Raw genomic sequence first — 26,743 nt, forward strand, 5'->3', positions numbered from 1 at the left:
ACAATCCCTTTGTCCCACGATGAGTCCAGCTCTGCTTCATATGGATTTCATGGCTGAGCGGTGACATGATGCGACCTCACAGCTGGGAATCGAAGAGATACTGAACTGCTGAAAGCGCAGCTCAGTGACCTGTGGTGACGTTAGTGAGGTTACCGCAGGTCACAAGCTGCGGTTCCCATGGGCAGCTCACTGTGAGCGGGCCAATGAACTACGGTGACCTCAATGACATCACCACTAGCACTGTGAGAAATTTCGCTCACACTGCGCTGCCCATGGGAATCGCAGCTTGTGGCCTGCGGTAACCTCAATGATGTCATCGCAGGTCACTGAAGCTGCTCTCAGCAGCTCAGGGTCTCATCGATACACAGCTGCGAGGTCGCATCATGCCACTGCTCCCACTATCAAAGAGACCAGTAGTACGCTGATGAGAGTAGTACTCTCATTAGCGTACCCCTGTGAATGACGGTAACCTTTTTACCGCCGGTTACAGCTGCTGCGTGGGAACATACGGCTGATCAGAGCCGGTGTTTTACGTGCTGTCACACAGATTACAGCATGGGAAACACCGGATGTTCAGACCCCCCATTCATTTGAAGGGGTCCGGGTTTGGGTTCGAGTTCGGGTACCTTTCTGGTAGCTTTTTAAAATCTGATGGACCTCCATGGGTTTGCCCATCTTTACCTATGATCTATTATCTACACTATAGCTTGGAAAGTTTGCGGGTGAATGTGGAGGAGCAGCCATAAAATAGCAGCTCCTCCGTTCAGTGTCAAAGGACAACCCAGGGGTGCAGCTAATCCAGGTAGCTCACATCCTGCAGCTCCAGCCTCACATGGTCTCCAGTCTTCATCTGCTGCATCCCCCTTTTTGGACTTGACTCTTTCCAACCTCTTTCCTCTGTCCTTTGATGTATAGATCTCCTCATCCTCTACAGGGGGTCTCCCTCTCTGATCCACAAGGTTGCTGTGCCACTTCAGGGACCACAGATTTTCCTTCCAATGAGGCAATTATGAAGAAAGAACCTTCTGGAGTTTTCCTGAGCTCTTTCCCTTCATTTATGTTTTTGCTATCTCATTTGTCCTTTATGTCGCCTTCACTCACCTATGGGATGGACTTTACGAGAGGGGAAGAACTGGATAAATACAGGTAGCAGCTTGTGCACTGCGAGACACTGGGACACATTGCACCATGGCTCTGAAGCCGGACTCCTACGTGTTGTTGAACGATGGGCATAAAATGCCATTGATTGGATTTGGCACCTACGCCCCGGACACGGTGAGTGCATCAGACATAAAGTAGAGGCTACACCACTGAATGCAGAGCACAGATGCATTACTGCAGTTCTCTCGCCACCTCAATGTTTCCCTATGTGGAAATACACAGTGCAACTATTTTGCCATTTACCCCATAGGGAAACATGGAGATTGTGCACAATTTTCGGTAACACTGTAACTTAAACATGACATACAGTGCTGGCCAAAAGTATTGGCACCCCTGCAATTCTGTCAGATAATACTCAGTTTCTTCCTGAAAATGATTGCAATCACAAATTCTTTGGTATTATTATCTTCATTTAATTTGCTTGCAAGGAAAAAACACAAAAGAGAATGAAGCAAAAATCAAAGCATTGATCATTTCACACAAAACTCCAAAAAAGGGCCGGACAAAAGTATTGGCACCCTCAGCCTAATACTCGGTTGCACAACCTTTAGCCAAAATAACTGCGAACAACCGCTTCCGGTAACCATCAATGCGTTTCTTACAATGCTCTGCTGGAATTGTAGACCATTCTTCTTTGGCAAACTGCTCCAGGTCCCTGATATTTGAAGGGTGCCTTCTCCAAACGGCCATTTTGAGATCTCTCCACAGGTATTCTATGGGATTCAGGTCTGGACTCATTGCTGGCCACCTTAGAAGTCTCCAGTGCTTTCTCTCAAACCATTTTATAGTGCTTTTGGAAGTGTGTTTTGGGTCATTGTCCTGCTGGAAGACCCATGACCTCTGAGGGAGACCCAGCTTTCTCACACTGGGCCCTACATTATGCTGCAAAATTTGTTGGTAGTCTTCAGACTTCATAATGCCATGCACACGGTCAAGCAGTCCAGTGCCAGAGGCAGCAAAGCAACCCCAAAACATCAGGGAACCTCCGCCATGTTTGACTGTAGGGACCGTGTTCTTTTCTTTGAATGCCTCTTTTTTTTCCTGTATACTCTATGTTGATGCTTTTTCCCAAAAAGCTCTACTTTTGTCTCATCTGACCAGAGAACATTCTTCCAAAAGGTTTTAGGCTTTCTCAGGTAAGTTTTGGCAAACTCCAGCCTGGCTTTTTTATGTCTCGGGGTAAGAAGTGGGGAATTCCTGGGTATCCTACCTCACAGTCCCTTTTCATTCTGACATCGACGGATAGTACGGGTTGACACTGTTGTACCCTTGGACTGCAGGGCAGGTTGAACTTGTTTGGATGTTAGTCAAGGTTTTTTATCCACCATCCGCACAATCTTGCGTTGAAATCTCTCGTCAATTTTTCTTTTCCGTCCACATCTAGGGAGGTTAGCCACAGTGCCATGGGCTTTACACCTCTTGATGACACTGCGCACGGAAGACACAGGAACATTCATGTCTTTGGAGATGGACTTGTAGCCTTGAGATTGCTCATGCTTCCTCACAATTTGGTTTCTCAAGTCCTCAGACAGTTCTTTGGTCTTCTTTCTTTTCTCCATGCTCAATGTGGTACACACAAGGACACAGGACAGAGGTTGAGTCAACTTTAATCCATGTTAACTGGCTGCAAGTCTGATTTAGTTATTGCCAACACCTGTTAGGTGGCACAAGTAAGTTACAGGTGCTGTTAATTACACGAATTAGAGAAGCATCACATAATTTTTCAAAGGGTGCCAATACTTTTGTCCACCCCCTTTTTTAGGTTTGGTGTGGAATTATATCCAATTTGGCTTTAGGACAATTCTTTTTGTGTTTTTTTCATTGAAGACAAATTAAATGAAGATAATACCAAAGAATTTGTGATTGCAATCATTTTCAGGAAGAAACTGAGTATTATCTGACAGAATTGCAGGGGTGCCAATAATTTTGGACAGCACTGTATAATGATTGCATCTCATTCCACACAGTACACCAAAGAACAGGCTTGTGAGAGCACCAAGGTGGCCATTGAGGTCGGTTACCGTCACATTGACTGTGCATTTTTATACGGCAATGAGGTCCAGGTCGGCCAAGCTATTAACTCAAAAATTGCGGATGGGACGGTGAAGAGGGAAGACATTTTTTACACTGGAAAGGTGACTGCAGAACGTAAAGTTCTGAACAATCAAAAAATTATTTTTTAGCATTAGTATGGCTATTGGGGAGCGATGCCGAGGTCTTACAGGTTTTAATTTATTCTGCAGCTTTCGAACAATAACCAGACTCCCGAGAGAGTTCGACCCGCGCTGGAAAAATCTCTGAAGGATCTACAGCTGGATTACATGGATCTCTTCCTTATCCACTCCCCAGTGGAGTTCAATGTCTGTAAATATATGTGTGGGATCGGCCATGGCTCCCACTCAGTCCTGGATGTTATTAGAGCAGAAGACATGATACTTTGTGAATTATATGTGAATCCTTTTTTCCCCTCCAGCCTGGAGATGATCTCTTTCCCGTTGATGAAAATGGGAAATTCATTTTCCATAACACAGATATCCGGGAAACATGGAAGGTAAATATCGGGGTCCTGGTTGTCTTAGATAGCTTGATGTAACTAAGCACAGTGGCAAGATGACAGCTCTTAAGAGGGCTTTCATGGACAGGATCCCAGGGGAACATTGGTCTTCACAGTTAAACTCCTAAAAAAAGGCATCTGGATTTATGTATGGCAACCTGGGTTGATTTCACAGAGTGGCTGCTGGCCGGTGGAGTGGACTGGCAGAAAATAGACATTAAGATGTGTAAGAACTTCCATTGATAGGATCCAGAGGAACCTTGGTCTTCACCCTCTAATCCCTTAAAAAATGGGATCTTGACTTATGAAGGTGACGCGCCCCCTGGGACATATTCCTTTTTGAGGGGAATACCCGGCACCGGATCAGATGGGGGGTTGTAGTCTCCGAGCGGCTGTGACCCGGCCCCGTGCCCAGGGCGTCAAGCTCAGTGTTATGTGGCAGTCCTACAGATGTTATTAAGAGTTCTTTTGTGTCGACTACGCCACCCGTTGTGATGCGGTCACTGTGGCCGCCGCTGCAGCAGGGTCCGCTGAGGCTGATGGTGCAGGTGCAGCTTGAGATGGTATAACCCCCAACGGGTGGGGTATAGCCTCAGGGGGGACAGGTGCAGAGGATGGGGGTTGTGGTGGTGCAGTGCAGACGGCAGTGAAGACAGAGTCGGGTTGTGCAGTTAAGGGTGTTTACTTACTGCAGATGTTGTACTGGTCACTCCAGCTCCGAGTGACCACCCGAGCCGTGCTGCGTCCACCAGGTCCTGGATCCAGCCAACCCCCAAACAAGTCCGGAGCGTGGCCCTGAGCTCTCCTTCTGTCCCGTTCTCTGGCCGTCCCCACCAGTGATCCACCTAGGTCCAGCTCCCTCGGGCCTTCTGTTGGGACACCCTTGGCCTTGGGTTCCCTGACCCTTCATGTGGTGTGCCTTCGGGGTGGATGTGGTGGGTGACCGTGGCAAACGCTGCCCACGGTCTCCGGTCTCTGGCTGGGGAATGTTTTTACCCCCACCAGCTTGGGTTCCGGTACCCTGTGCCGACTCTTCACCCGGGGTTTTAATTTGGGATCTTAGAGTCCTGTTCTTCTGTGCCTCTGGGTCTCTCTCTCTCCTCTCTCACTCTGGGTCTTTCCTTCTCCTCTGCTCCTGACTTGTTCTCTGCATCTGACTGACTGACCCTGTTCTTTGATGGTGCCCACCTTATATACACCCTCTATGTGTGAGCTCAGGTGACCAGCACCCAATGAGCTCCTAACTTTACCCAGGCTGCTCCCCCTATCTGCCCCTACACTACTTGGGATGTACCACCCCCCTCCCACTCCAGCCAGGAACAGACTCGGTCGTACCTGCACATTTCTAAGTGGGAGTACCGTCGGTCTGCTCCTCGGAAATGGGATGTGTGTAGTGCATGCAGCCTACCGAGCTCAGTTCCACACTCCATCCTTACCCGGGAGTGGAATATCACACCTCTGGGTTGAGGTGCAATACCCCTGTAGCAGCCGAATCCTCAGGGTGCTACATTCCCCCCTGGTAAATCACAGCACGTCCTCGGGCTGTAAGACATAAAACATCACCAAAACATACAAATTTTTCATATGAACATATAAAACATATAAAACATTATATATATATAAAACTTTTCATATAACATTCTCGTCGTCTCTTGTTTCTGGTTCCTCCTCCGGACACTGTGCAACGTGTGTCCGGGAAAAGTGCGACAGTCTCTTAGAAAAACTGGTTTTCTATAAAACCGGTAGGGGGCGCTTTAGGACGCGCAACTATATACAGGGGAAGTTGGCCGCTCTCAGTCCTCGGCCAGGTAAGGAGGGAAAGGGAATGGCTGCTCACAGTCCTCAGCCTGTGGGATTAAGGGGTTAACGGGTGAACAGTTCACTCAGCTGGTCCCAACGGGGACTATATTAGCAACAACAGTTTCAGTTTCTTTATACCCCGATCGGGTAACTTATTTACAGCACCTGCTTCGCTGTACTTAGCGACGGCGTCCTCCTGCTCTTTCTTTATGGTTACCTCTAACTCTAGTTTCAGACCCGTCCGGGTCCTCTTGTTCCTCCTCCTCGCACCGCAACTCCTCCTCCGTCAGGCGGTGTACGTGGAGGGCGTAAGGTCCTTTGGCACACTTGTGCCGGGTGAAGGTGACCTCGTCTCCGATGTAGAGGTCACGACCTCTGTGCCCCTCCGGCAGATGGGACTCAACGTCTCTGCGCGTTACAAAAACGTCGCCGGGGGTGTTGTGGTCTCTGATGATGCCCCACCCATGCTGCTGGTTGAACTTGATCACTGTCCCGATGGTGCGGGGACAATGCGCTGCACGGGGGTCCCTCCTGGCTCGGCTCTTCTGCTCGGCGCTCCGTACTTGGGCCTGTTGCTCTCGGACCCGCCTCTCTCTCCGCTCCCTCGCAAACTCTTCAAGCTGCTGTCGGCAACACTCAGCACGCTCTGCTGCAGCTGCCCTGGTTTCCTGAGTGAACCCCATTAGGTCTTCTCCGGTGGGGTCCCACTCAAATTGGGCTTCTTCCAGAGGAGGCGAGATCCTAATCACGGGCTTCGGAGCCGGAATCAGGGGTGCACACATGGCCCCAACCCTCCTCTGGTGCTCCAGTTCGTAATACTTCTGGGGCCAGATGAAAGGCTGCCCGTCCGGCCACGTGTGCTGGGCAAACAAGTCCTCTCCCAGACGCGGCACCCTTGGTTTTACGGGTGCGGGCGCGGTGGTGGTGGCGCCCGGGTTGCCCAGGCCTTGCGGCCAGGCCTGGGGCACCTGGAAGGTGAAGGGCACCGTTAGGACGGCGGCACCCTGGGCTACCTGGCCTTGCGGCCAGGCCGGAGGCTCCGCGGAGGTAGGGGGCGCTGTTGGTGATGCGGCGCCCGGGGGTACTAGGCCTTGCGACCAGGCTGGTGGTACTTCCTGCTTGGTCACGCTCGGGGTCGAGGCGTGTGACGTCACAGGGGTCGCGACGGCGGCTTCCGGTTGGGGCCTAGTCTGCGTCGGTGACATGGCGTTTTCGGGCACAGCAGGGGGACTTTCGGGCTCTGCGACGGGGAGCTGGGGCAGGTAAGCGGTGTCCCGGCTTGGGGTGTAGACGTCCCCTTTACCTGCCTCCATGCGCTCGGCTCCCTTCTCGGCGCCGTCTCCGGCCTTTGGTCCTCCCGCGCCATCCTCAGAGGCGGTCTGTCTCCTCATCTTGGCTGGCGTGCTCCGGGTCTTGGTTTCAGCTTGCTGGGCCATCTCCCGGCTCCATTCCGCCAATATCTCGCGCTGTACCCGGGCCATCCTCCGTGCGAGGCCCTCCAGGGCAGTTTGTGCACACTCCCGGTCTCGGGGGAGCTGTGCAAGGACCTCCACTAGGCCTAGTGGGGTCGTGGTGTCTAGCAGGCTCCTGACCAACGGGTCGGTGCTGCTCTGCTCTTCTTCCAGCAGGCTCCTGGCCAGCGGGCCGGTGCTGCTCTGCTCTCTGGACATCTCCGGGTGAGCTTCTCTGCTACTCCTCTCCAGGCTTCTTGCCTCCAGGTGCGCTCGCTCCAGACTGCTCCAGGCGGCACCCATCTTCGTTCTTTTCTCTCGTCTCCTCCCACTTCGAGGGCGGTCCCGGGGCAACTCGGTGACTGTCAGCTCCAGGGGTAGTTCTTTCACGCTGACAGACACCTCCAGCATCACAGTCTCTGTTGGTGGGGGCGGTTTCCACTTTTGGCGCCATTTTCTGTCCCGGCCCACGATGGGAGGCGGCCTCTTGCCCTCCTTTGGCACGCCCATAATGGCGTCCGCTGCTCTTCCAAGGCGGGAAATCTTCGGATTTGGCGGGAAGCGTCGCCCAGTGGCGGGAAACTCTGCAGATGGCGGGAACAAGCTGGAAATGGCGGACAATCGGCGGGAAACGACCTGTGATGGGGCCCGATGGTGTGGACCCTCCGGAACCGGCGGGAGACTTCTTTCTAAGGTAAACTTGCATTTTTCTTCAGGCACGCAGTACCCGGGTGTTGCGGGCACGTAATCCTGCCGACTACGCCAAAGTTGACGCGCCCCCTGGGACATATTCCTTTTTGAAGGGAATACCCAGCACCGGATCAGATGGGGGGTTGTAGTCTCCGAGCGGCTGTGACCCGGCCCCGTGCCCAGGGCGTCAAGCTCAGTGTTATGTGGCAGTCCTACAGATGTTATTAAGAGTTCTTTTGTGTCGACTACGCCACCCGTTGTGATGCGGTCACTGTGGCCGCCGCTGCAGCAGGGTCCGCTGAGGCTGATGGTGCAGGTGCAGCTTGAGATGGTATAACCCCCAACGGGTGGGGTATAGCCTCAGGGGGGACAGGTGCAGAGGATGGGGGTTGTGGTGGTGCAGTGCAGACGGCAGTGAAGACAGAGTCGGGTTGTGCAGTTAAGGGTGTTTACTTACTGCAGATGTTGTACTGGTCACTCCAGCTCCGAGTGACCACCCGAGCCGTGCTGCGTCCACCAGGTCCTGGATCCAGCCAACCCCCAAACAAGTCCGGAGCGTGGCCCTGAGCTCTCCTTCTGTCCCGTTCTCTGGCCGTCCCCACCAGTGATCCACCTAGGTCCAGCTCCCTCGGGCCTTCTGTTGGGACACCCTTGGCCTTGGGTTCCCTGACCCTTCATGTGGTGTGCCTTCGGGGTGGATGTGGTGGGTGACCGTGGCAAACGCTGCCCACGGTCTCCGGTCTCTGGCTGGGGAATGTTTTTACCCCCACCAGCTTGGGTTCCGGTACCCTGTGCCGACTCTTCACCCGGGGTTTTAATTTGGGATCTTAGAGTCCTGTTCTTCTGTGCCTCTGGGTCTCTCTCTCTCCTCTCTCACTCTGGGTCTTTCCTTCTCCTCTGCTCCTGACTTGTTCTCTGCATCTGACTGACTGACCCTGTTCTTTGATGGTGCCCACCTTATATACACCCTCTATGTGTGAGCTCAGGTGACCAGCACCCAATGAGCTCCTAACTTTACCCAGGCTGCTCCCCCTATCTGCCCCTACACTACTTGGGATGTACCACCCCCCTCCCACTCCAGCCAGGAACAGACTCGGTCGTACCTGCACATTTCTAAGTGGGAGTACCGTCGGTCTGCTCCTCGGAAATGGGATGTGTGTAGTGCATGCAGCCTACCGAGCTCAGTTCCACACTCCATCCTTACCCGGGAGTGGAATATCACACCTCTGGGTTGAGGTGCAATACCCCTGTAGCAGCCGAATCCTCAGGGTGCTACAAAGGCCTCCCTAGATTAATTCCATGGAGTGGCTGCTGGATGGTGGGGCTGGTGGGCATTCAATAGTCAGAATTTCAGGACAGAACTAGGAGTTGCTGCTGGCCGGTGGAATGGGCTGGCAGAAAATAGACAAAAAGATAGGTAAGAACTTCCATTGATAGGATCTCAGGAGAACCTTGGTCTTCACCCTCTAATCCCTTAAAAAGTGGGATCTTGACTTGTGAAGGCCTCCCTAGATTGATTCCATGGAGTGGCTGCTGGCCGGTGGAGCAGGTTGGCATTGAATAGTCAGAATTTCAGGACAGAACTAGCAGTGGCTGCTCGCCGGTGGAGTGGGCTGGCAGAAAATAGACAAAGAGATGGGTAAGAACTAGGAGGTCAAAGTCAGGAACAAAATCGAGTCAAATCAGGTAGTCAGTTCACAAACCGGGGTAAAGGACGTGAGTAAACAGCTTGAGTCACAGCTGGAAAGTAGGAATGAACCAAAGAAAATAAATTTTATAACTGGCAGCCAAAGACCGACTTCAGTGGGTTTAATTATCCGAAGGTTGATGGGGGACTCTAGTCAGAATAACTTTGCCTCCAACACGCTGGGTAAGAGTCCCAATTTTAGGTGGAGCATTTCTCATATTATTTCACCCCAACTTCTAGGCTATGGAAGCGTGCAAAGATGCCGGGCTTGCCAGATCCATAGGCATCTCTAATTTTAACCGAAAGCAGATTGAGCTGATTCTGAACATGCCAGGACTCAAGTACAAACCAGTGTGCAATCAGGTACATATCGCGGACCAGTAAGGATAATTTACAGATAAATATCCTAAAGAAATAGAAAAGCATGTTTTTTTTTAAAGAAAAAACAAAACAAACAACAACAACAAAAAAAAAAACAGCGCCACCCTTTCCCACAGGTTGTATGCGGTATTGCAATTCCGCCCCATCAACGTTAATGGAGCTGTAATACAAGATATACGAGATATAACCCATGGACAGGTGTGGGGCTGTTTCTGAAAAACAAAACAAAAACAAAACATAGCCATGTTGTCCTAATATTGTATCATCAACATGTTGTTTAGAGTGAAACTTTGCATATTGTATCCAATGTTATATATAGTAATGAGCCATTATATCTCTACACAGGTAGAATGTCACATATTCCTCAACCAGAGCAAATTACTGGAGTTCTGCAAATCTCGTGATATCGTGCTGGTCGGGTACAGCGTGCTGGGGTCCAGCAGAGTAGAGGGCTGGTAAGAACGAGGACATTGGTTTATTATATGTGGTGGTGTCCTAGAAAGTAGGCAAATATAAGGAAATAACTGCTATAATACTGCCCCTATGTACAAGAATATAACTACTATAATACTGCCCCTATGTACAAGAATATAACTACTATAATACTGCCCCCTATGTGCAAGAATATAACTACTATAATACTGCCCCCTATGTACAAGAATATAACTACTATAATACTTCTCCTATTTACAAGAATATAACTACTACTAGATGGTGGCCCGATTCTAATGCATCGGGTATTCTAGAATATGTATTCGGTCGACCGGGCGCAATCAGCAATGCGGTGTTAAAATTTGGCACCTATATCGCAGATTGGTCACGGCCGGCAGTCGCGACCAATCAGCAGAGCGGGGGTTTAAATTTGGCGCCAATAATGCTGATTGGTTGCGGCCGGCGGTCGCATCCAATCAGCAGAGCGTTGTTTAAATTTGGCGCCAAAATTGCTGATTGGTCGGGGCTGGCAGCCGCGATCAATCAGCAGAGCATTGGTTAAATTTGGCGCCAATGTGGCTGATTGGTCGTGACTCGCCCCCTGGGCCGTGGGGCACGTTGAACCGGGCAGTAGGGAGACGCTGGGAGTAGTAGTGGCGGCCCGGTCCCGCGGCTCAGGGTGGTCAGACCAATGGTAGTCTGCTACGTGCTTTAGATAATGTCCGACTACGCCACCCGTGGATTGCGGTTATTAGGAACCGCCGCTGCAAGGCAGTCCGCTGGGGCTGATGATGTGTGCAGCTGGGATGGTGTGACTCCCCACGGGAAGAGTGCGGCCCCAGGGCAGTGTAGCGGATGGTGGGAGTTATGGTGGTGAGAGTCCCAGTACCGGTAGTGCTGGAGGAGCGAAAGAGCACACAGACAACGTACTGCAGTCCAATGTCTTTTACTCACAGTTCAGGTACTCCAGGTCACTTCTGTACAGGTAGTGACCGCCCGAGCCGTGCTGCGTCCACCAGGTGCGGGGCTCGGTCAACTCCCAGGCGGTTCAGGAGCATGGCACAGGACCCCCTTTAATCCTTTCTCTGGCCTGCCTCACCAGTGACCCACTTTTGTCCAGCTGCCGCGGACCTGTGCGGTTAAACGTGGGCCCCGTCCTCCGCTGTCCTATATGGTGCCTTCCTAGCAGGTTTGATGAGGTGTCGCACCAATAAATGATCACGACGACCGGTCTTTGGCTGAGGGTAGTTTCTCCTCCACCAACTTGGGATCCGGTACCCTTAATCTGCCTGACCCTTCACCCTGGATTCTCGTGGGTTCTTAGGGTCCCTTCCACCTTCTTGTTCCTGAGCCCTTCTGTTTCTCTCTCTTCTCCTTCTTTCCTGTTCTGTCTTCTCCTCCTTCCCTTGGCCTCTTCTCCAGGCCCACTTCTCCTTCTCCTCTCAGGCTCCGGCCTCTTCTCTAGGCCTGCCTCTGGAGCAGCACTCAGCCTGAGCTGCTGCTCCCTGTCAGCTCTCCTCACAGACTGAACCTAGATCTAAGATGGCTCCTTCCTTTTATACCTCCCTCCAGAACATGAGCCCAGGTGACCAGCAACCAATGAGCTCTTTCCTACGCTCAGGAACCAACCCCTATCTGCCCCTACAGCACTGGGTGTTCCACCCCCCTTCCCCACTCCAGGCAGGGACATGGTCGGTCGTGCCTGCACTTCTGTCTAGTGGGAGCACCGTTGAGCTGTCCCTCGGAAATGGGGTGTGTGTGCTGCATGCAGATAACTGAGCCCTGGTCCATACTCCATCCGTACCCGGGAGTGGAATATCACACCTCTGGTCTGAGGTGCAATACCCCTGTAGCGGCCGAGCCCTCGGGGCGCTACAGTCGCGTCTGGCGTCCGCGACCAATCAGCAGAGCGTTGTTTACATTTAGCGCCAATCTCGCTGATTGGTCGCGGCTGCCGTACGCAACCAAACAGCAGAGCGTTGTTTAAATTTGGCGCCAATCTCGCTGATTGGTTGGGGCTGGCAACCGCGAATAATCAGCAGAGCGTTGTTTAAATTTGGCGCCAATCTCGCTGATTGGTCGCGGCTGGCGTCCTCGACCAATCAGCACAGCAGTGTTTAAATGTGGCGCCAAAATCGCTGATTGTTCGAGGGCAGCGTCCGCGACCAATCAGCACAGCAGTGTTTAAATGTGGCGCCAAGATCGGTGATTGGTCGCGGCTGGCATCCGCGACCAATCAGCAGAGCGTTGTTTAAATTTGGCGCCAATCTCGCTGATTGGTCGCGTCTGGCGTCCACGACCAATCAGCACAGCAGTGTTTAAATGTGGCGCCAAAATCGCTGATTGGTCGCGGGCAGCGGCCACGACCAATCAGCATAGCGTTGTTTAAATTTGCGCCAATCTCGCTGATTGGTCGCGTCTGGCGTCCGCAACCAATCAGCAGAGCGTTGTTTAAATTTGGGGCCAATCTCGCTGATTGGTTGTGGCTGGCGACCGCGACCAATCAGCAGAGTGCTGTTTAAATTTGGCGCCAATCTCGCTGATTGATCGCGGCTGGAGACTGCGACCAATCAGCATAGCGTTGTTTAAATTTGGCGCCAATCTCGCTGATTGGTCGCAGCTGGCAGCCGCGACCAATCAGCAGAGCGTTGTTTAAATTTGGCGCCAATCTCGCTGATTGGTCGCGGCTGGAGTCCGCGACCAATCAGCACAGCAGTGTTTAAATATGGAGCCCAAATCGGTGATTGGTCGCGGCCGCTATTTAAATGTGGCGCCAAGATCGGTGATTGATCGCTGCTGGCATCCGCGACCAATCAGCAGAGTGCTGTTTAAATTTGGCGCCAATCTCGCTGATTGGTCGCGGCTGGAGACCGTGACCAATCAGCATAGCGTTGTTTAAATTTGGCGCCAATCTCGCTGATTGGTCGCAGCTGGCAGCCGCGACCAATCAGCAGAGCGTTGTTTAAATTTGGCGCCAATCTCGCTGATTGGTCGCGGCTGGCGTCCACGACCAATCAGCACAGCAGTGTTTAAATGTGGCGCCAATGTTAGAACTCTCCTGTTAGATTTTTTATATTTTGCTGGTCGCTTGACCTTTTTTGCCTATTTAATCCTGCTCCGCCCTTCTTGCCATGCTGGACTTCATTGTAATTTCTACTCTTAAGCTAGCCAGGTGCTTTGTAACCTTTTTCAGTCAGTTTAGCTAGGTCTTTTGACCTCTATGTTCTATGTTGTTTGTTTGTCTTTTCACTGCTACAATTTCTGCTAGGAGGTGTCCATCTTTCTCCCAGTCCCTAGTACTTGTAGGGATCCCTCCCTCACATCTATAGGTCTTCGTTCAGACTAGCTGAGGTCTTTAGCGGGTCTGATCGCAGGATCAGGTTCCCCGTTACATCGTAGGGATCTAGCTTAGTTCTATTGTAGGGACAGATCTCCTGTCTTTCCTTAGTGCTTGTAGCAGATCATAACAGTAAGTCCAGCCCAAAAATATCTCTAAGGAAAGACCTCCAGTTTCCATCATGGTGTCGGTTCAGGATTTGGCTCAACGCCTGCAGGGACTCTCTCTGGAGGTGGCCGAGCTCCAACAACACGTGAGTAGCTGTTCTGGAGCGCATTTTGTGGAGCCAAAGGTACAATTGCCTGATTTATTTTTTGGTGAACAACAAGATTTTTTTTCCTTTAAAAATGCTTGTTTATTGTATTTTCGTTTGAGACCCAGATCCTCTGGTGATGAATCTCAGCGCATAGGGTTCATAATGTCACTTTTGCGCAAAGAATCTCAGGATGGGCCTTTTCTCTCCAACCTAGTAATCCGTGCTTTAGATCAGTGGATAGTTTTTTTTCTGCTTTGGGGTTGTTGTATGATGATCCTGATCGTGTCTCATCAGCTGAGACGGAATTGAGACTTTTGAGGCAGGGATCAGGTAATGTGGAAAATTATTGTACTCACTTCCGTCGGTGGTCTGCTCAGGTGGGGTGGAACGATTCAGCTCTGAAAAGTTTGTTTCTTGCTGGGCTAGGTGAAAGGGTTAAGGATCTGCTGATTGCTTATCCTACACAAACTTGCAGGAGGCAATGCAATTAGCTATACGGGTGGACAGGAGACTGCGTGCAAGGGTTAATGAGAGTAAATCCTTTGCCATGTCAGCTCCGAGTCTTGAGAGGGTCTGTACTGACATTGGAGAGCCGATGGAGATTGGGGCGATGTCATCCCGCTCTCAGGAAAAAGACCGCAGGTTTTCTGAAGGTTTGTGCTTTTATTGCGGAAAATCTGACCATTTCATGAAGAACTGTGTGCTTCGTATGAACAAAAAAAAAAAAAAAAGGTCAGTTACGCACGTATAGCATGTTTAAACACTAAGGGGGTATTTCTTTCTGCTACTACTGCAGCTCAGGAAGAATTAATTGAATTTCGGGTATTTGTGGATTGTGGTTCTACTCTTAATGTGATTGATGGGGGATTCTTGGAAAAACTTAAATTAAAACCCAAACCTCTGTCATCCCCTATTGCCGTGGTTTCTGTCGATGGCTCTCCCTTGAAATGTCTTACTCACAAGATTTATGAATTTCCCCTCACTATTAATGGTATTCACCAAGAAAATTTGGATTTGGTGGTATTAAATAATTTGCCTTCTCCAGTAGTTTTGGGGTTACCCTGGTTAAAATTGCACAATCCTGTACTGGATTGGTCTACTAATGAAATTAAGTCCTGGAGCCCTAAGTGTTATGACAAGTGTTGTAACGGGCGCATTGCTGCTGTGGATAAAGGGGAATTACCTGTACCTATTCAGGATTTTTGGAAAGTTTTTTCTGAGGAGGAGTCGCAAATTTTGCCTCCCCATAGAGACTATGATTGTACCATTGAATTTGTCCCTGGAGCGACTCTTCCTAAAAGTCGTTTATTTAATCTTACTATTCCTGAGAGAAAGGCTTTGGAGGAATATATACAGACAAGCTTGGCCGCCGGTCATATCAGACCCTCTAAGCCACCTGTGGCTGTTGGATTTTTTTTTGTTAAAAAAAAGGACGGCGGTTTACGTCCTTGTCTGGACTTTCGCTAGATTAATAAAATTACTGTACGCAATCCTTACCCACTGCCATTGATTCCTGATTTGTTTAACCAGTTAATGGGGGCCAAGTGGTTCTCTGAAATTGATCTCCGGGGGCATACAATTTGTTGCGCATGAAGGAGGGTGATGAATGGAAGACTGCTTTTAACACTCCTGTGGGTCATTTTGAGTATCTGGTTATGCCTTTTGGTCTTACCATTGCACCAGCATTTTTTCAGAATCTTATTAATGACATCCTTAGACCTTTGATCGGCAAAAATGTGGTTGTGTATTTGGATGACATTTTGATTTATTCGCCTGATCTGGAGTCTCATTGGCGGAGCGTGCGTGAGGTATTACAGTTATTAATTGACAATTCGCTTTTTGCTAAGCTAGAGAAATGTGAGTTCGCTGTACAGAGAATTAGTTTTTTGGGTTACATTATCTCCAGCGAGGGCTTTGAGATGGACCCGGTGAAAGTTCAAGCTGTGCAGGAATGGCCTAGGCCTATTGGTTTGAAATCGATACAGAGTGTAACGGGTCTGGGTGGCGGAACCTCTGAGCAACTATACAAGGGGGCGGTCCTTGTAAAGAAGCGGGTGGCGCCCAGGGAAGACGGGCAGGTAGTCACAGCAAGTGACCGGGACAGTCTCTGGGTAAACGGGCAGGTGGTCACGGCAAGTGACCGGGACAGTCTCTGGGTAAACGGGCAGGAGGTCACGGCAAGTGACCGGGACAGTCTCTGGGTAATGGGCAGGTGGTCACGGCAAGTGACCGGGACAAGTGACCGGGACAGTCTCTGGGTAAAAGGGCAGGTACGACCTGTGACGGCAGAGCCTCCAGGTAGGCTAGCAGGCAAGTAGCAGATGTGTGCTCCCAGGTGAGCAGGCGAGAGTCTCTGGACAAGCAAATGGTCACAGCACGTGACGGCGGAGCCTCCAGGTAGGCTAGCAGGCAGGTGGCAGCTGTGTGCTCCCAGGTGAGCAGGCGAGAATCTCTGGACAAGCAAATGGTCACAGCACGTGACGGCGGAGCCTCCAGGTAGGCTAGCAGACAGGTAGCAGGTGAGCGCTCCCAGGTGAGTGGGCAAGAGTCTCTGGACAGGCAGGTGGTCACAGCACGTGACGGCGGAGCCTCCAGGTAGGCTAGCAGACAGGTAGCAGGTGAGCGCTCCCAGTTGAGCGGGCAAGAGTCTCTGGACAGGCAGGTGGTCACAGCACGTGACGGCGGAGCCTCCAGGTAGGCTAGCAGACAGGTAGCAGGTGAGCGCTCCCAGGTGAGCGGGCAGGCTGGTCCATAGACAGACTGACAGGTGTCGGAAGGCAGACCGTCAGACCTCAGGCTAGCAAGCAGGTAAGCGGAGATCAGGCAGGAATCAAGCAGAAATCTGGCAGGTGACTGGCAGGTAACTGGTAACGGGACCTGAGGGCTGAAGCAGAGTGAAGGCTTTGCAACAACATTGCTCGGGCACCTCCATTTTGGAGGAGGTACCTTATATATGGAGAGATCCTCCGGCCATTGGCCGGGGACTGCTTAGGGCGGCGTGCGCGGCCCCTTTAAGAGAGGGGGAGCGCGCACGCGCGCGCCCTAAGCACAGTGACCGGGGAGGAGCGCGCACTGCAAGCAGAGCGGGAGGAAGACGCCGGGCACGGAGCAGAGAGGTGAGGGGAACAGCGTCCCTGCCTAGCAGGAGGCAGGGACGCCGACGCTACACAGAGGTTTTTGGGTTTCGCCAATTATTACAGAAAATTCATTAAAAAATTTTCTATTATTGTTAAACCACTGACCGATCTCACCAGGAAAGGTGCTAATACGGTTCAGTGGACTACTAAGGCCATTGAAGCTTTTGTGTTTCTTAAGGAGAGGTTCACCTCTGCCCCCATCCTTATGCAGCCTGATGTGACTAAGCCGTTTTTGGTTGAGGTTGATGCTTCTTCGGTGGGGGTCGGTGCGGTGTTGTCTCAGGAAAACAAGGATGGAGTACATCCCTGTGCCTTTTTTTCAAAAAAAATTTCTGAGACTGAACTTAATTACGATATTGGTATTCGGGAATTGCTGGCTATTAAACTCGCATTTGAACACTGGCGTCATCTCTTGGAAGGTGCTGAATTTCCCATTCAGGTTTTCACTGATCATAAAAATCTGATCTATCTTGATGCTGCCAAGCGCTTGAATGCCCGTCAGGCTAGGTGGGCACTTTTTTTTTCGCGGTTTAATTTTTCCGTTACTTACATCCCGGGTACCAAGAATGTTAAAGCTGATGCTTTGTCTCACAGCTTTTCTCCCATGGTCGGTGCTGAGGAGGAGGAGAGCACTTTACAAGAAGGTGTTGTGATGGCTGCATTGGACTCCATTTTGGAAGATGAGATTCTTAAGGCACAGGAGAATGCCCCATCTAACACTCCCCATGGGGGGTTGTTTGTGCCTAGGACCTTTAGGAGAGATTTGTTTGTTGAGTGTCATGAGTCTTGGTTGGCAGGTCATCCAGGAATTTATGAGACCAAGAGACTTGTGGGTCGCAGTTTTTGGTGGCCTGGATGGCAGAAGGAAGTCATTAAGTGGGTGCGTCAATGTACTGTGTGTGCTAGATCTAAGTCTTCACATACTCCTGCTGCGGGGTTGCTTTGCCCTCTGGAGGTTCCTAGTGCACCTTGGACACATCTGGCTATGGACTTTATTACTGACCTTCCCTCCTCTGAGGGTTTCACGGTCATCTGGGTGGTCGTGGACCGTTTTAGCAAGATGTGTCACTTGGTTCCCTTCATCAAACTGCCTTGCGCTAAGACACTCGCTAAGGCCTTTGTTAAGGAAATTGTCAGACTCCATGGTGTTCCTACTGACATTGTTTCTGATAGGGGACCTCAGTTCGTGGCTCGTTTTTGGCGTGCCTTTTGTGACAGGTTGGGAGTTCATTTGTCGTTTTCATCTGGATATCATCCTGAGTCTAATGGCCAGACAGAAAGGAAGAATCAGGATGTTGAGCAGTTCTTGGCGTTGTTTTGTGGCAGACAATCAAGAGGGGTGGTCTGAGTTTCTGCCGCTTGCTGAATTTGCTCTTAACAACCATACATCCTCTTCTGCTGGGTGTTCGCCTTTTTTTTGTTGTTCTGGGAGACATCCGTCTTTTGGGTCATTCTCCAAATTGGTATCGGCTGTGCCTGAGGAGGAGAGTTTTTCCGGTGATTTGGAGAGAATTTGGACGGATGTGCGTGGTAATCTTCAGGAGGCTAACAAAAAATCTAAGAGGTACTTTGACAGGAAACGTCAAGAGGTTTTGTTTACGGTTGGTGACATGGTTTGGTTGTCCTCTAAGAATCTGCCGTTGAGGATTCCTTCTAAAAAATTGGGTCCCAAGTTTGTAGGGCCCTTTAAGGTGCTTCAGATAGTTAACCAATCTGCTGTTAGGTTGGAGGTTCCTACCTCCTGGAAGATTAATCCGGTGTTTCATGTTTCTCTATTGAAAAAAGCTGATGTATCAGATAGAGACGCCACTGCCACTGTTCCTCCGGTGGTGGAGGACGGGGAATATGAAATTTCCCGCATCCTTAATTCTAGACGGTATAGGGGGAGTTTGCAGTATCTCGTCGCTTGGAAGGGTTTCGGTCCCGAGGATAAATCATGGGTGAGGGCGGATGATGTTCCTGCTTCCAGACTTGTCAGAGTGTTTCACAAGAGGTTTCCTGATAAGCCTGGGCCTAGGGGATCCGGAAGATCCTCATAGAAGATGGGGTACTGTTAGAACTCTCCTGTTAGGTTTTTTATATTTTGCTGGTCGCTTGACCTTTTTTGCCTATTTAATCCTGCTCCGCCCTTCTGGCCATGCTGGACTTCATTGTAATTTCTACTCTTAAGCTAGCCAGGTGCTTTGTAACCTTTTTCAGTCAGTTTAGCTAGGTGTTTTGACCTCTATGTTCTATGTTGTTTGTTTGTCTTTTCACTGCTACAATTTCTGCTAGGAGGTGTCCATCTTTCTCCCAGTCCCTAGTTCTTGTAGGGATCCCTCCCTCACATCTATAGGTCTTCGTTCAGACTAGCTGAGGTCTTTAGCGGGTCTGATCACAGGATCAGGTTCCCCGTTACATCGTAGGGATCTAGCTTAGTTCTATTGTAGGGACAGATCTCCTGTCTTTCCTTAGTCCTTGTAGCAGATGATAACAGCCAAGATCGGTGATTGGTCGCGGCTGGCATCCGCGACTAATCAGCAGAGCGTTGTTTAAATTTGGCGCCAATCTCGCTGATTGGTCGCGTCTGGCATCCGCGACCAATCAGCACAGCAGTGTTTAAATGTGGCGCCAAAATCGCTGATTGGTCGCGTCTGGCGTCCGCGACCAATCAACAGAGCGTTGTTTAAATTTGGCGCCAATCTCGTTGATTGTTAGCGGCTGGGGACCGTGACCAATCAGCAGAGCGCTGTTTAAATGTGGCGCCAAAATCGCTGATTGGTCGCGGGCAGCGTCCGCGACCACTCAGCACAGCAGTGTTTAAATTTGGCGCCAATCTCGCTGATTGGTAGCGGCTGGCAACCGCGACCAATCAGCAGAGCGTTGTTTAAATTTGGCGCCAATCTCGCTGATTGGTCGCGTCTGGCGTCCGCGACCAATCAGCAGAGCGTTGTTTAAATTTGGCGCCAATCTTGCTGATTGGTCGCGGCTGGCGACCGCGACCAATCAGCAGAGCGTTGTTTAAATTTGGCGCCAATCTCGCTGATTGGTCGCGGCTGGCGTCCACGACCAATCAGCACAGCAGTGTTTAAATGTGGCGCCCAAATCGGTGATTGGTCGCGGGCAGCGGCCGCGACCAATCAGCACAGCGTTGTTTAAATTTTGCGCGAAGATCACTGATTGGTCGGGTGCGGAGACCGCGACCAATCAGCGAATCGTGTTGGTGAGGACCGGGGAGCGGAATCGTATTGGTGAGGACCGGGGAGCGCCGCAGCCTGTGCGGCTACATGCGCTGCGATAAGCCGCGACATGAGCGACTGCTCGCAGCAGAAGTATCCCGACTCGCAGAGCCGCTCCCCGGTCCTCCCTTAACACCCTAGCCGCTGATCTCCCGACAGTAGCCGCATGGTGTTACTAAGTTCCGTACATTTGTGTTCAAAATTGCTGATTGGTCACGGGCGCTGGCCGCGACCAATCACCGATTTGGGCGCCACATTTAAACAGCGCTGTGCTGATTGGTCACGGACGCTATTTAAATGTGGCGCCCAAATCGGTGATTGGTCGCGGGCAGCGTCCGTGACCAATCAGCACAGCGTTGTTTAACTTTTGCGGCAAGATCAGTGATTGGTCACGGCCGAACCCGGGACATGAGCGGGCGCTCGCAGCAGAAGTATCCCGACCTACAGCGCCGCTCCCCGGTCCTCCCTTCACACTCTAGCCGCATGGATGTCAGCACCGCTGCCTGTACGGCTACTTCCGCTGCGAGAACCCGGGACATGAGTGGGCGCTCGCAGCAGAAGTATCACGACCTACAGCGCCGCTCCCCGGTCCTCCCTTCACACCCTAGCCGCTGATGTCCCCACAGTACCCGCATGGTGTTACAAAGGTCCGGGCATTTGTGTTCAAAATCGCTGATTGGTCGCTGGCGCTGGCCGCGACCAATGACCGATTTGGGCGCCACATTTAAACAGCGCTGTGCTGATTGGTCGCCGACGATGGTCGCGACCAATCACCGATTTTGGCGCCACATTTAAATAGCGTTCGCGACCAATCAGCACAGCGGTGTTTAAATGTGGAGTCAAGATCGGTGATTGGTCGAGGCCGATATTTAAATGTGGCGCCCAAATCAGTGATTGGTCGCGGGCAGCGACCACGACCAATCAGCACAGTAGTGTTTAACTTTTGCGGCAAGATCAGTGATTGGTCGCGGGCCAAGACCGCGACCAATCACCGATTTGTGCGCCACATTTAAATAGCGGCCGTGACCAATTGGATGTCAGCGCCCCTCCCCGGTCCTCCCTTCACACCCTAGATGCATGGATGTCAGCGCCGCTCCCCGGTCCTCCCATCCGCATGGATGTCAGCGGCGCGGCGCTGCCTGTGCGGCTCCTTCCGCTCCGAGAACGGGAGATGAGTGGGCGCTCGCAGCAGAAGTATCCCGACCCGCAGCGCCGCTCCTCGGTCCTCCCTTCACACCCTAGCCGCATGGATGTCAGCGCCGCTGCCTATGCGGATACTTCCGCTGCGAGAACCCGGGACATGAGCGGGCGCTCGCAGCAGAAGTATCCGGACCCGCAGCGCCGCTCCCCGGTCCTCCCTTGACTCCCTAGCCGCTGATGTCCCCACAGTATCCGCATGGTGTTACAAAGGTCCGGACATTTGTGTTCAAAATCGCTGATTGGTCGCTGGCGCTGCCCGCGACCAATCACCGATTTGGGCGCCACATTTAAATATCGGCCGCAAATAATCACCGATCTTGGCGCCACATTTAAACACCGCTGTGCTGATTGGTTGCCGACGCTGGGAGTGACCAATCACCGATTTGGGCGCAACATTTAAATAGCGTCCGCGACCAATCAACACCAAGATAAGTGATTGGTCAGATCTGAAGACCTATGTACAAGAATATAACTACTATAATACTGCTCCTATGTACAAGAATATAACTACTATAATACTGCCCCCTATGTACAAGAATATAACTATTATAATAATGCTTCTATGTACAATAATATAACTACTATAATACTGCCCCTATGTACAAGAATATAACTACTATAATACTGCTCCCATGTACAAGAATATAACTACTATAATACTGCTCCTATGTGCAAGAATATAACTACTATAATACTGCCCCTATGTACAAGATATAACTACTATAATACTGTCGCTATGTATAAGAATATAACTACTATAATACTGCCCCCTATGTACAAGAATATAACTACTATAATACTGCCCCTATGTACAAGATATAACTACTATAATACTGCCCCTATGTACAAGAATATAACTACTATAATACTGCTCCCTATGTACAAGAATATAACTACTATAATACTGCTCCTATGTGCAAGAATATAACTACTATAATACTGCCCCTATGTACAAGATATAACTACTATAATACTGTCGCTATGTATAAGAATATAACTACTATAATACTGCTCCTATGTAAAAGAATATAACTACTATAATACTGCTCCCATGTACAAGAATATAACTACTATAATACTGCTCCTGTATACAAGAATATAACTACTATAATACTGCTCCCATGTACAAGACTATAACTACTATAATTCTGCTCCTATGTACAAGAATATAACTACTATAATACTGCCTCTATGTACAAGAATATAACTACTATAATACTGCTCCTATGTATAAGAATATAACTACTATAATACTGCTCCCATGTACAAGAATATAACTACTATAATACTGCTCCTGTGTACAAGACTATAACTACTATAATACTGCTCCTGTGTACAAGAATATAAATACTATAATACTGCTCCTATGTACAAGAATATAACTACTATATTACTGCTCCCTATGTACAAGAATATAACTACTATAATACTGCTCCTATGTGCAAGAATATAACTACTATAATACTGCTCCTATGTATAAGAATATAACTACTATAATACTGCTCCTATGTATAAGAATATAACTACTATAATACTGCTCCCATGTACAAGAATATAACTACTATAATACTGCTCCTGTATACAAGAATATAACTACCATAATACTGCCCATATGTACAAGAAAATAACTACTATAATACTGCCCCCAATGTACAAGAATATAACTACTATAATACTGCTCCCTATGTACAAGAATATACTGTAACTAGTATAATACTGCTCCTGTGTACAAGAATATAACTACTACTAGATGGTGGCCCGAGTCTAATGCATCGGGTATTCTAGAATATGTATGCGGCCGACCTGGTGTAATCAGCAAAGCGGTGTCAAAATTTGGCGCTAATCTCGCTGATTGGTTGCGGCCGGCGGTCGCGACCAATCAGCAGAGCGGTGTTTAAACTTGGCGCCAATAATGCTGATTATTCGTGACTGGTAACCGCGACCAATCAGCAAAGCGTTGTTTAAATTTGGCACCAAAATTGCTGATTGGTTGCGGCCGGAGACTGCGACTAATCAGCATAGCGGTGTTTAAATTTGCCGCCAATACTGCCGCCGGCGGTCGCGACCAATCAGCTGAGCGTTATTTAAATTTGGCACCAAAATTGCTGATTGGTCGCGGTCGGCTGTCATCCGTGACCTATCAGCAGAGCGTTGTTTAAATTTGGCGCCAATCTCGCTGATTGGTCACGGTCAGCTGGCGGCCGCGACCAATCAGCAGAGCGTTGTTTAAATTTGGCGCCAATCTCGCTGATTGGTCGCGGTTGGCGTCCGCGACCAATCAGCAGATTGTTGTTTAACTTTTGGCGCCAATCTCGCTGATTGGTCGCGGCTGGCGTCCGCGACCAATCAGCACAGCAGTGTTTAAATGTGGTGCCAAAATCGCTGCTTGGTCGGGTGCGGATCGTGTTGGTGAGGACCGAGGAGCGCCGCTGCCTGTGCGGGTACTTCCGCTCCGAGAACCCGGTATATGAGCGGGCGCTCGCAGCGGAAGTATCCCAACTCGCAGCGCCGCTCCCCGATCCTCCCTTGACACCCTAGCTGCTGATCTCCCGACTGTAGCCGCATGGTGTTAGTAAGGTCCGGACATTTGTGTTCAAAATCGCTGATTGGTCGGGGGCGCTGCCCGCGACCAATCACTGATTTGGGCGCCACATTTAAATATCGGGCGCGGCCAATCACCTATCTTGGCGCCACATTTAAACACCGCTGTGCTGATTGGTCGCGGCCGATATTTAAATGTGGCGCCCAAATCGGTGATTGGTCGCGGGCAGAGTCCGCGACCAATCATCGAATCGTATTTGTGAGGACCGGGGAGCGGAATCGTATTGGTGAGGACCGGGGAGCGCCGCTGCCTGTGCGGCTACTTCCCCTGCGATAAGCCGGGACATGAGCGACTGCTCGCAGAAGAAGTATCCCGATCCGCAGCTCCGCTCCCCGGTCCTCCCTTCCGCATGGAGGTCAGCGGCCGAGGTCCTTCCGCTGCTACCGGCCGGGAGATGAGTGCTTCGCGCCAGTCATGTCCCGGCTGCCTCTCCGTCCCGCAGATGGCTCCGGCGGTTGGGGTCCTTCTGCTGCTACCGGCCGGGAGATGAGCGCCTCGCGCCCGTCATCTCCCAGCTGCATCTCCGTCCCGCAGATGCCTCTGGCGGTCGGGGTCCTCCTGCTGCTACCGGCCGGGAGATGAGCACCTCACGGCCGTCATCTCTCGGCTGCATCTCCGTCCCGCAGATGGCTCCGGCGTTCGGGGTCCTTCTGCTGCTACCGGCCGGGAGATGAGCTCCTCGCGCCGGTCATGTCCCGACTGCATCTCCGTCCCGCAGATGGCTCCGACGGTCGGGGTCCTTCTGCTGCTAGCGGCCGGGAGATGAGCGCCTCGCGCCGGTCATCTCCCGGCTGCATCTCCGTCCCGCAGATGAACCGCTTACTGCCACCATCTTTTTTCAGAAATCCCGCGGCGCTGATTGGCCGCTGCCGGACCAACGAGCAATGCGGGATTTCCAGGACAGACAGACAGACAGACGGGATAAGACGATTATATATATAGATAATACTGCTCCTATGTACAAGAATATAACTACTATAATACTGTCCCTATGTACAAGAATATAACTACTATAATACTGCCCCTATGTACAAGAATATAACTACTATAATACTACTCCTATATACAAGAATATAACTACTATAATACTGCCCCTATGTACAAGAATATAACTACTATAATACTGCCCCCTATGTACAAGAATATAACTACTATAATACTGCCCCTATGTACAAGAATATATCTACTATAATACTGCCCCTATGTACAAGAATATAACTATTATAATACTGCCCCCTATGTACAAGAATATACTGTAACTAGTATAATACTGCTCTTATGTTTTAGAAAATAGTGGATCGCATTATCATCTTATGTAATCATATACAGTACCATAGAGCTGTCAATAACTTAACTTCCGTCTCTTGGTACCCAAGAGAAACCTAACAAAATTGGTGTCCTCACCTTTGCACCAGTGTATTAGTTTTCATACAAAGCGTATTGGTAGTAGTATCACAGTACCAATTGCTTCATTGCCAATATAATACCCTTTTCATGTTTCATATGTACCAACTATCATGTGACAATAGTAGTAACAGTATCCCTGCATATCCGAGTGCTCATATAATAGTGTTGTTCACAGAATGAGACATCACAGGCGGCCATATAATGACTATTTTGTTGGTGCTTTTTGAAGTACCGTAAACAACTGTGCCCATTTCCTCCCCCTTGTCCACAATTTCAGGAAAAAGTGCAAAATTAATTTTCTTTCTTTCTGACAGGATTGATCAGAATTCCCCCAAAGTGCTTGAAGACCCCGTTTTAAATACAATCGCTAAGAAGCTGAACCGCTCTCCTGCACAGGTGGCCATGAGATATCTGCTACAGAGGGGATGTGTCGTCTTGGCAAAAAGCTTCAGCCCTGAGAGGATTAAGCAAAACTTCCAGGTAAATGAAGAAATTCCAATTAGAATAATTTCCTTCATCTGAAAAACAATCTACATTATTTATTACTTTTCACTTACAGGTTTTTGACTTTGAATTAAGTGATGAGGACATGAAATCTCTAGATGGAGTCAATAAAAACCTGCGTTACCTTATTGTCGACCTGTAAGTATCTTTCCTGACTTTCTAGTATTCAAGAACACATTTCTTCATTTTTTTATGTTATCTTATATATTATTATTTTTATAATTATTTTTTAATATATTTTTATTTTTTATTTTAGCTGGAAAGAAAGCCCAAAGTATCCCCATGATGATGAGTATTGAGAACATTGGGTAATTTCTCTGGATTAGGCCTTAATACCCCTGCGTCTTAGTATCTTAATCTAGCAGATACCAATTTACAGAGAATATACAATCTATGATATGGATTCTGACTGTGGTGTCAGGCTGAGTTCAGATGATGCAATTCCACAGTGAAATCTCTTTGTGTTTTAAGTCAAGAGTACAACATTCTTCTATATATTGCAATAAAATAAATGTTATGCCCAATTTAATTTGAAGGTGTCAACTGTTTGAAAGGTTTGCAAATATCCCTTTAAGTTATCAAAAACTAATGTTGGAATTCTATTTCTTGAATCCTCTTAAGATTCTGTACATCACGGTATAAATTTCATTTTTTTCAGGCTTTCACGTGGCTGCTAAATAGCTGAGAATCTGTCGGGCGTCTGTGATCGTGCCCATAGCGGTCCCTTAGCTTTTTATACATCCTAAAATTTATATGAACCGGCGTTTTATTATTTTAGTTTCAAACACTCTTTTCTGTTGTTTTCCACCATGTAAATTTCAGCTCTGGATTTAAATATGTTATATAATAAGAAACAAGTAAAACAAAACAGCATCATCAGTATCATGATATCACAGTGTCCTGAAGGTCAGCTTTATAACGATGCA

At 49.6% G+C, this 26,743-nt stretch overlaps 1 protein-coding gene across 1 annotated transcript; it reads left to right on the forward strand.

Annotated features, from left to right (window-relative positions):
* Positions 1-1,102: 1,102 nt before the first annotated feature.
* LOC141164724 (aldo-keto reductase family 1 member C1-like) lies at positions 1,103-26,348 on the forward strand. The gene is made up of 9 exons (XM_073650235.1): positions 1,103-1,275; positions 3,129-3,296; positions 3,405-3,521; positions 3,635-3,712; positions 9,584-9,706; positions 10,070-10,179; positions 25,628-25,793; positions 25,873-25,955; positions 26,074-26,348. The coding sequence occupies exons 1-9, from the start codon at positions 1,189-1,191 to the stop codon at positions 26,114-26,116; spliced, it is 975 nt and encodes a 324-aa protein (XP_073506336.1). The 5' UTR covers positions 1,103-1,188; the 3' UTR covers positions 26,117-26,348.
* The last annotated feature ends 395 nt before the right edge of the window (positions 26,349-26,743 follow it).

The sequence above is a fragment of the Phyllobates terribilis genome, unplaced genomic scaffold (assembly GCF_046119375.1).
Source record: "Phyllobates terribilis strain yellow unplaced genomic scaffold, ASM4611937v1 Scaffold_10__3_contigs__length_209671492, whole genome shotgun sequence".
Taxonomy (NCBI): domain Eukaryota; kingdom Metazoa; phylum Chordata; class Amphibia; order Anura; family Dendrobatidae; genus Phyllobates; species Phyllobates terribilis.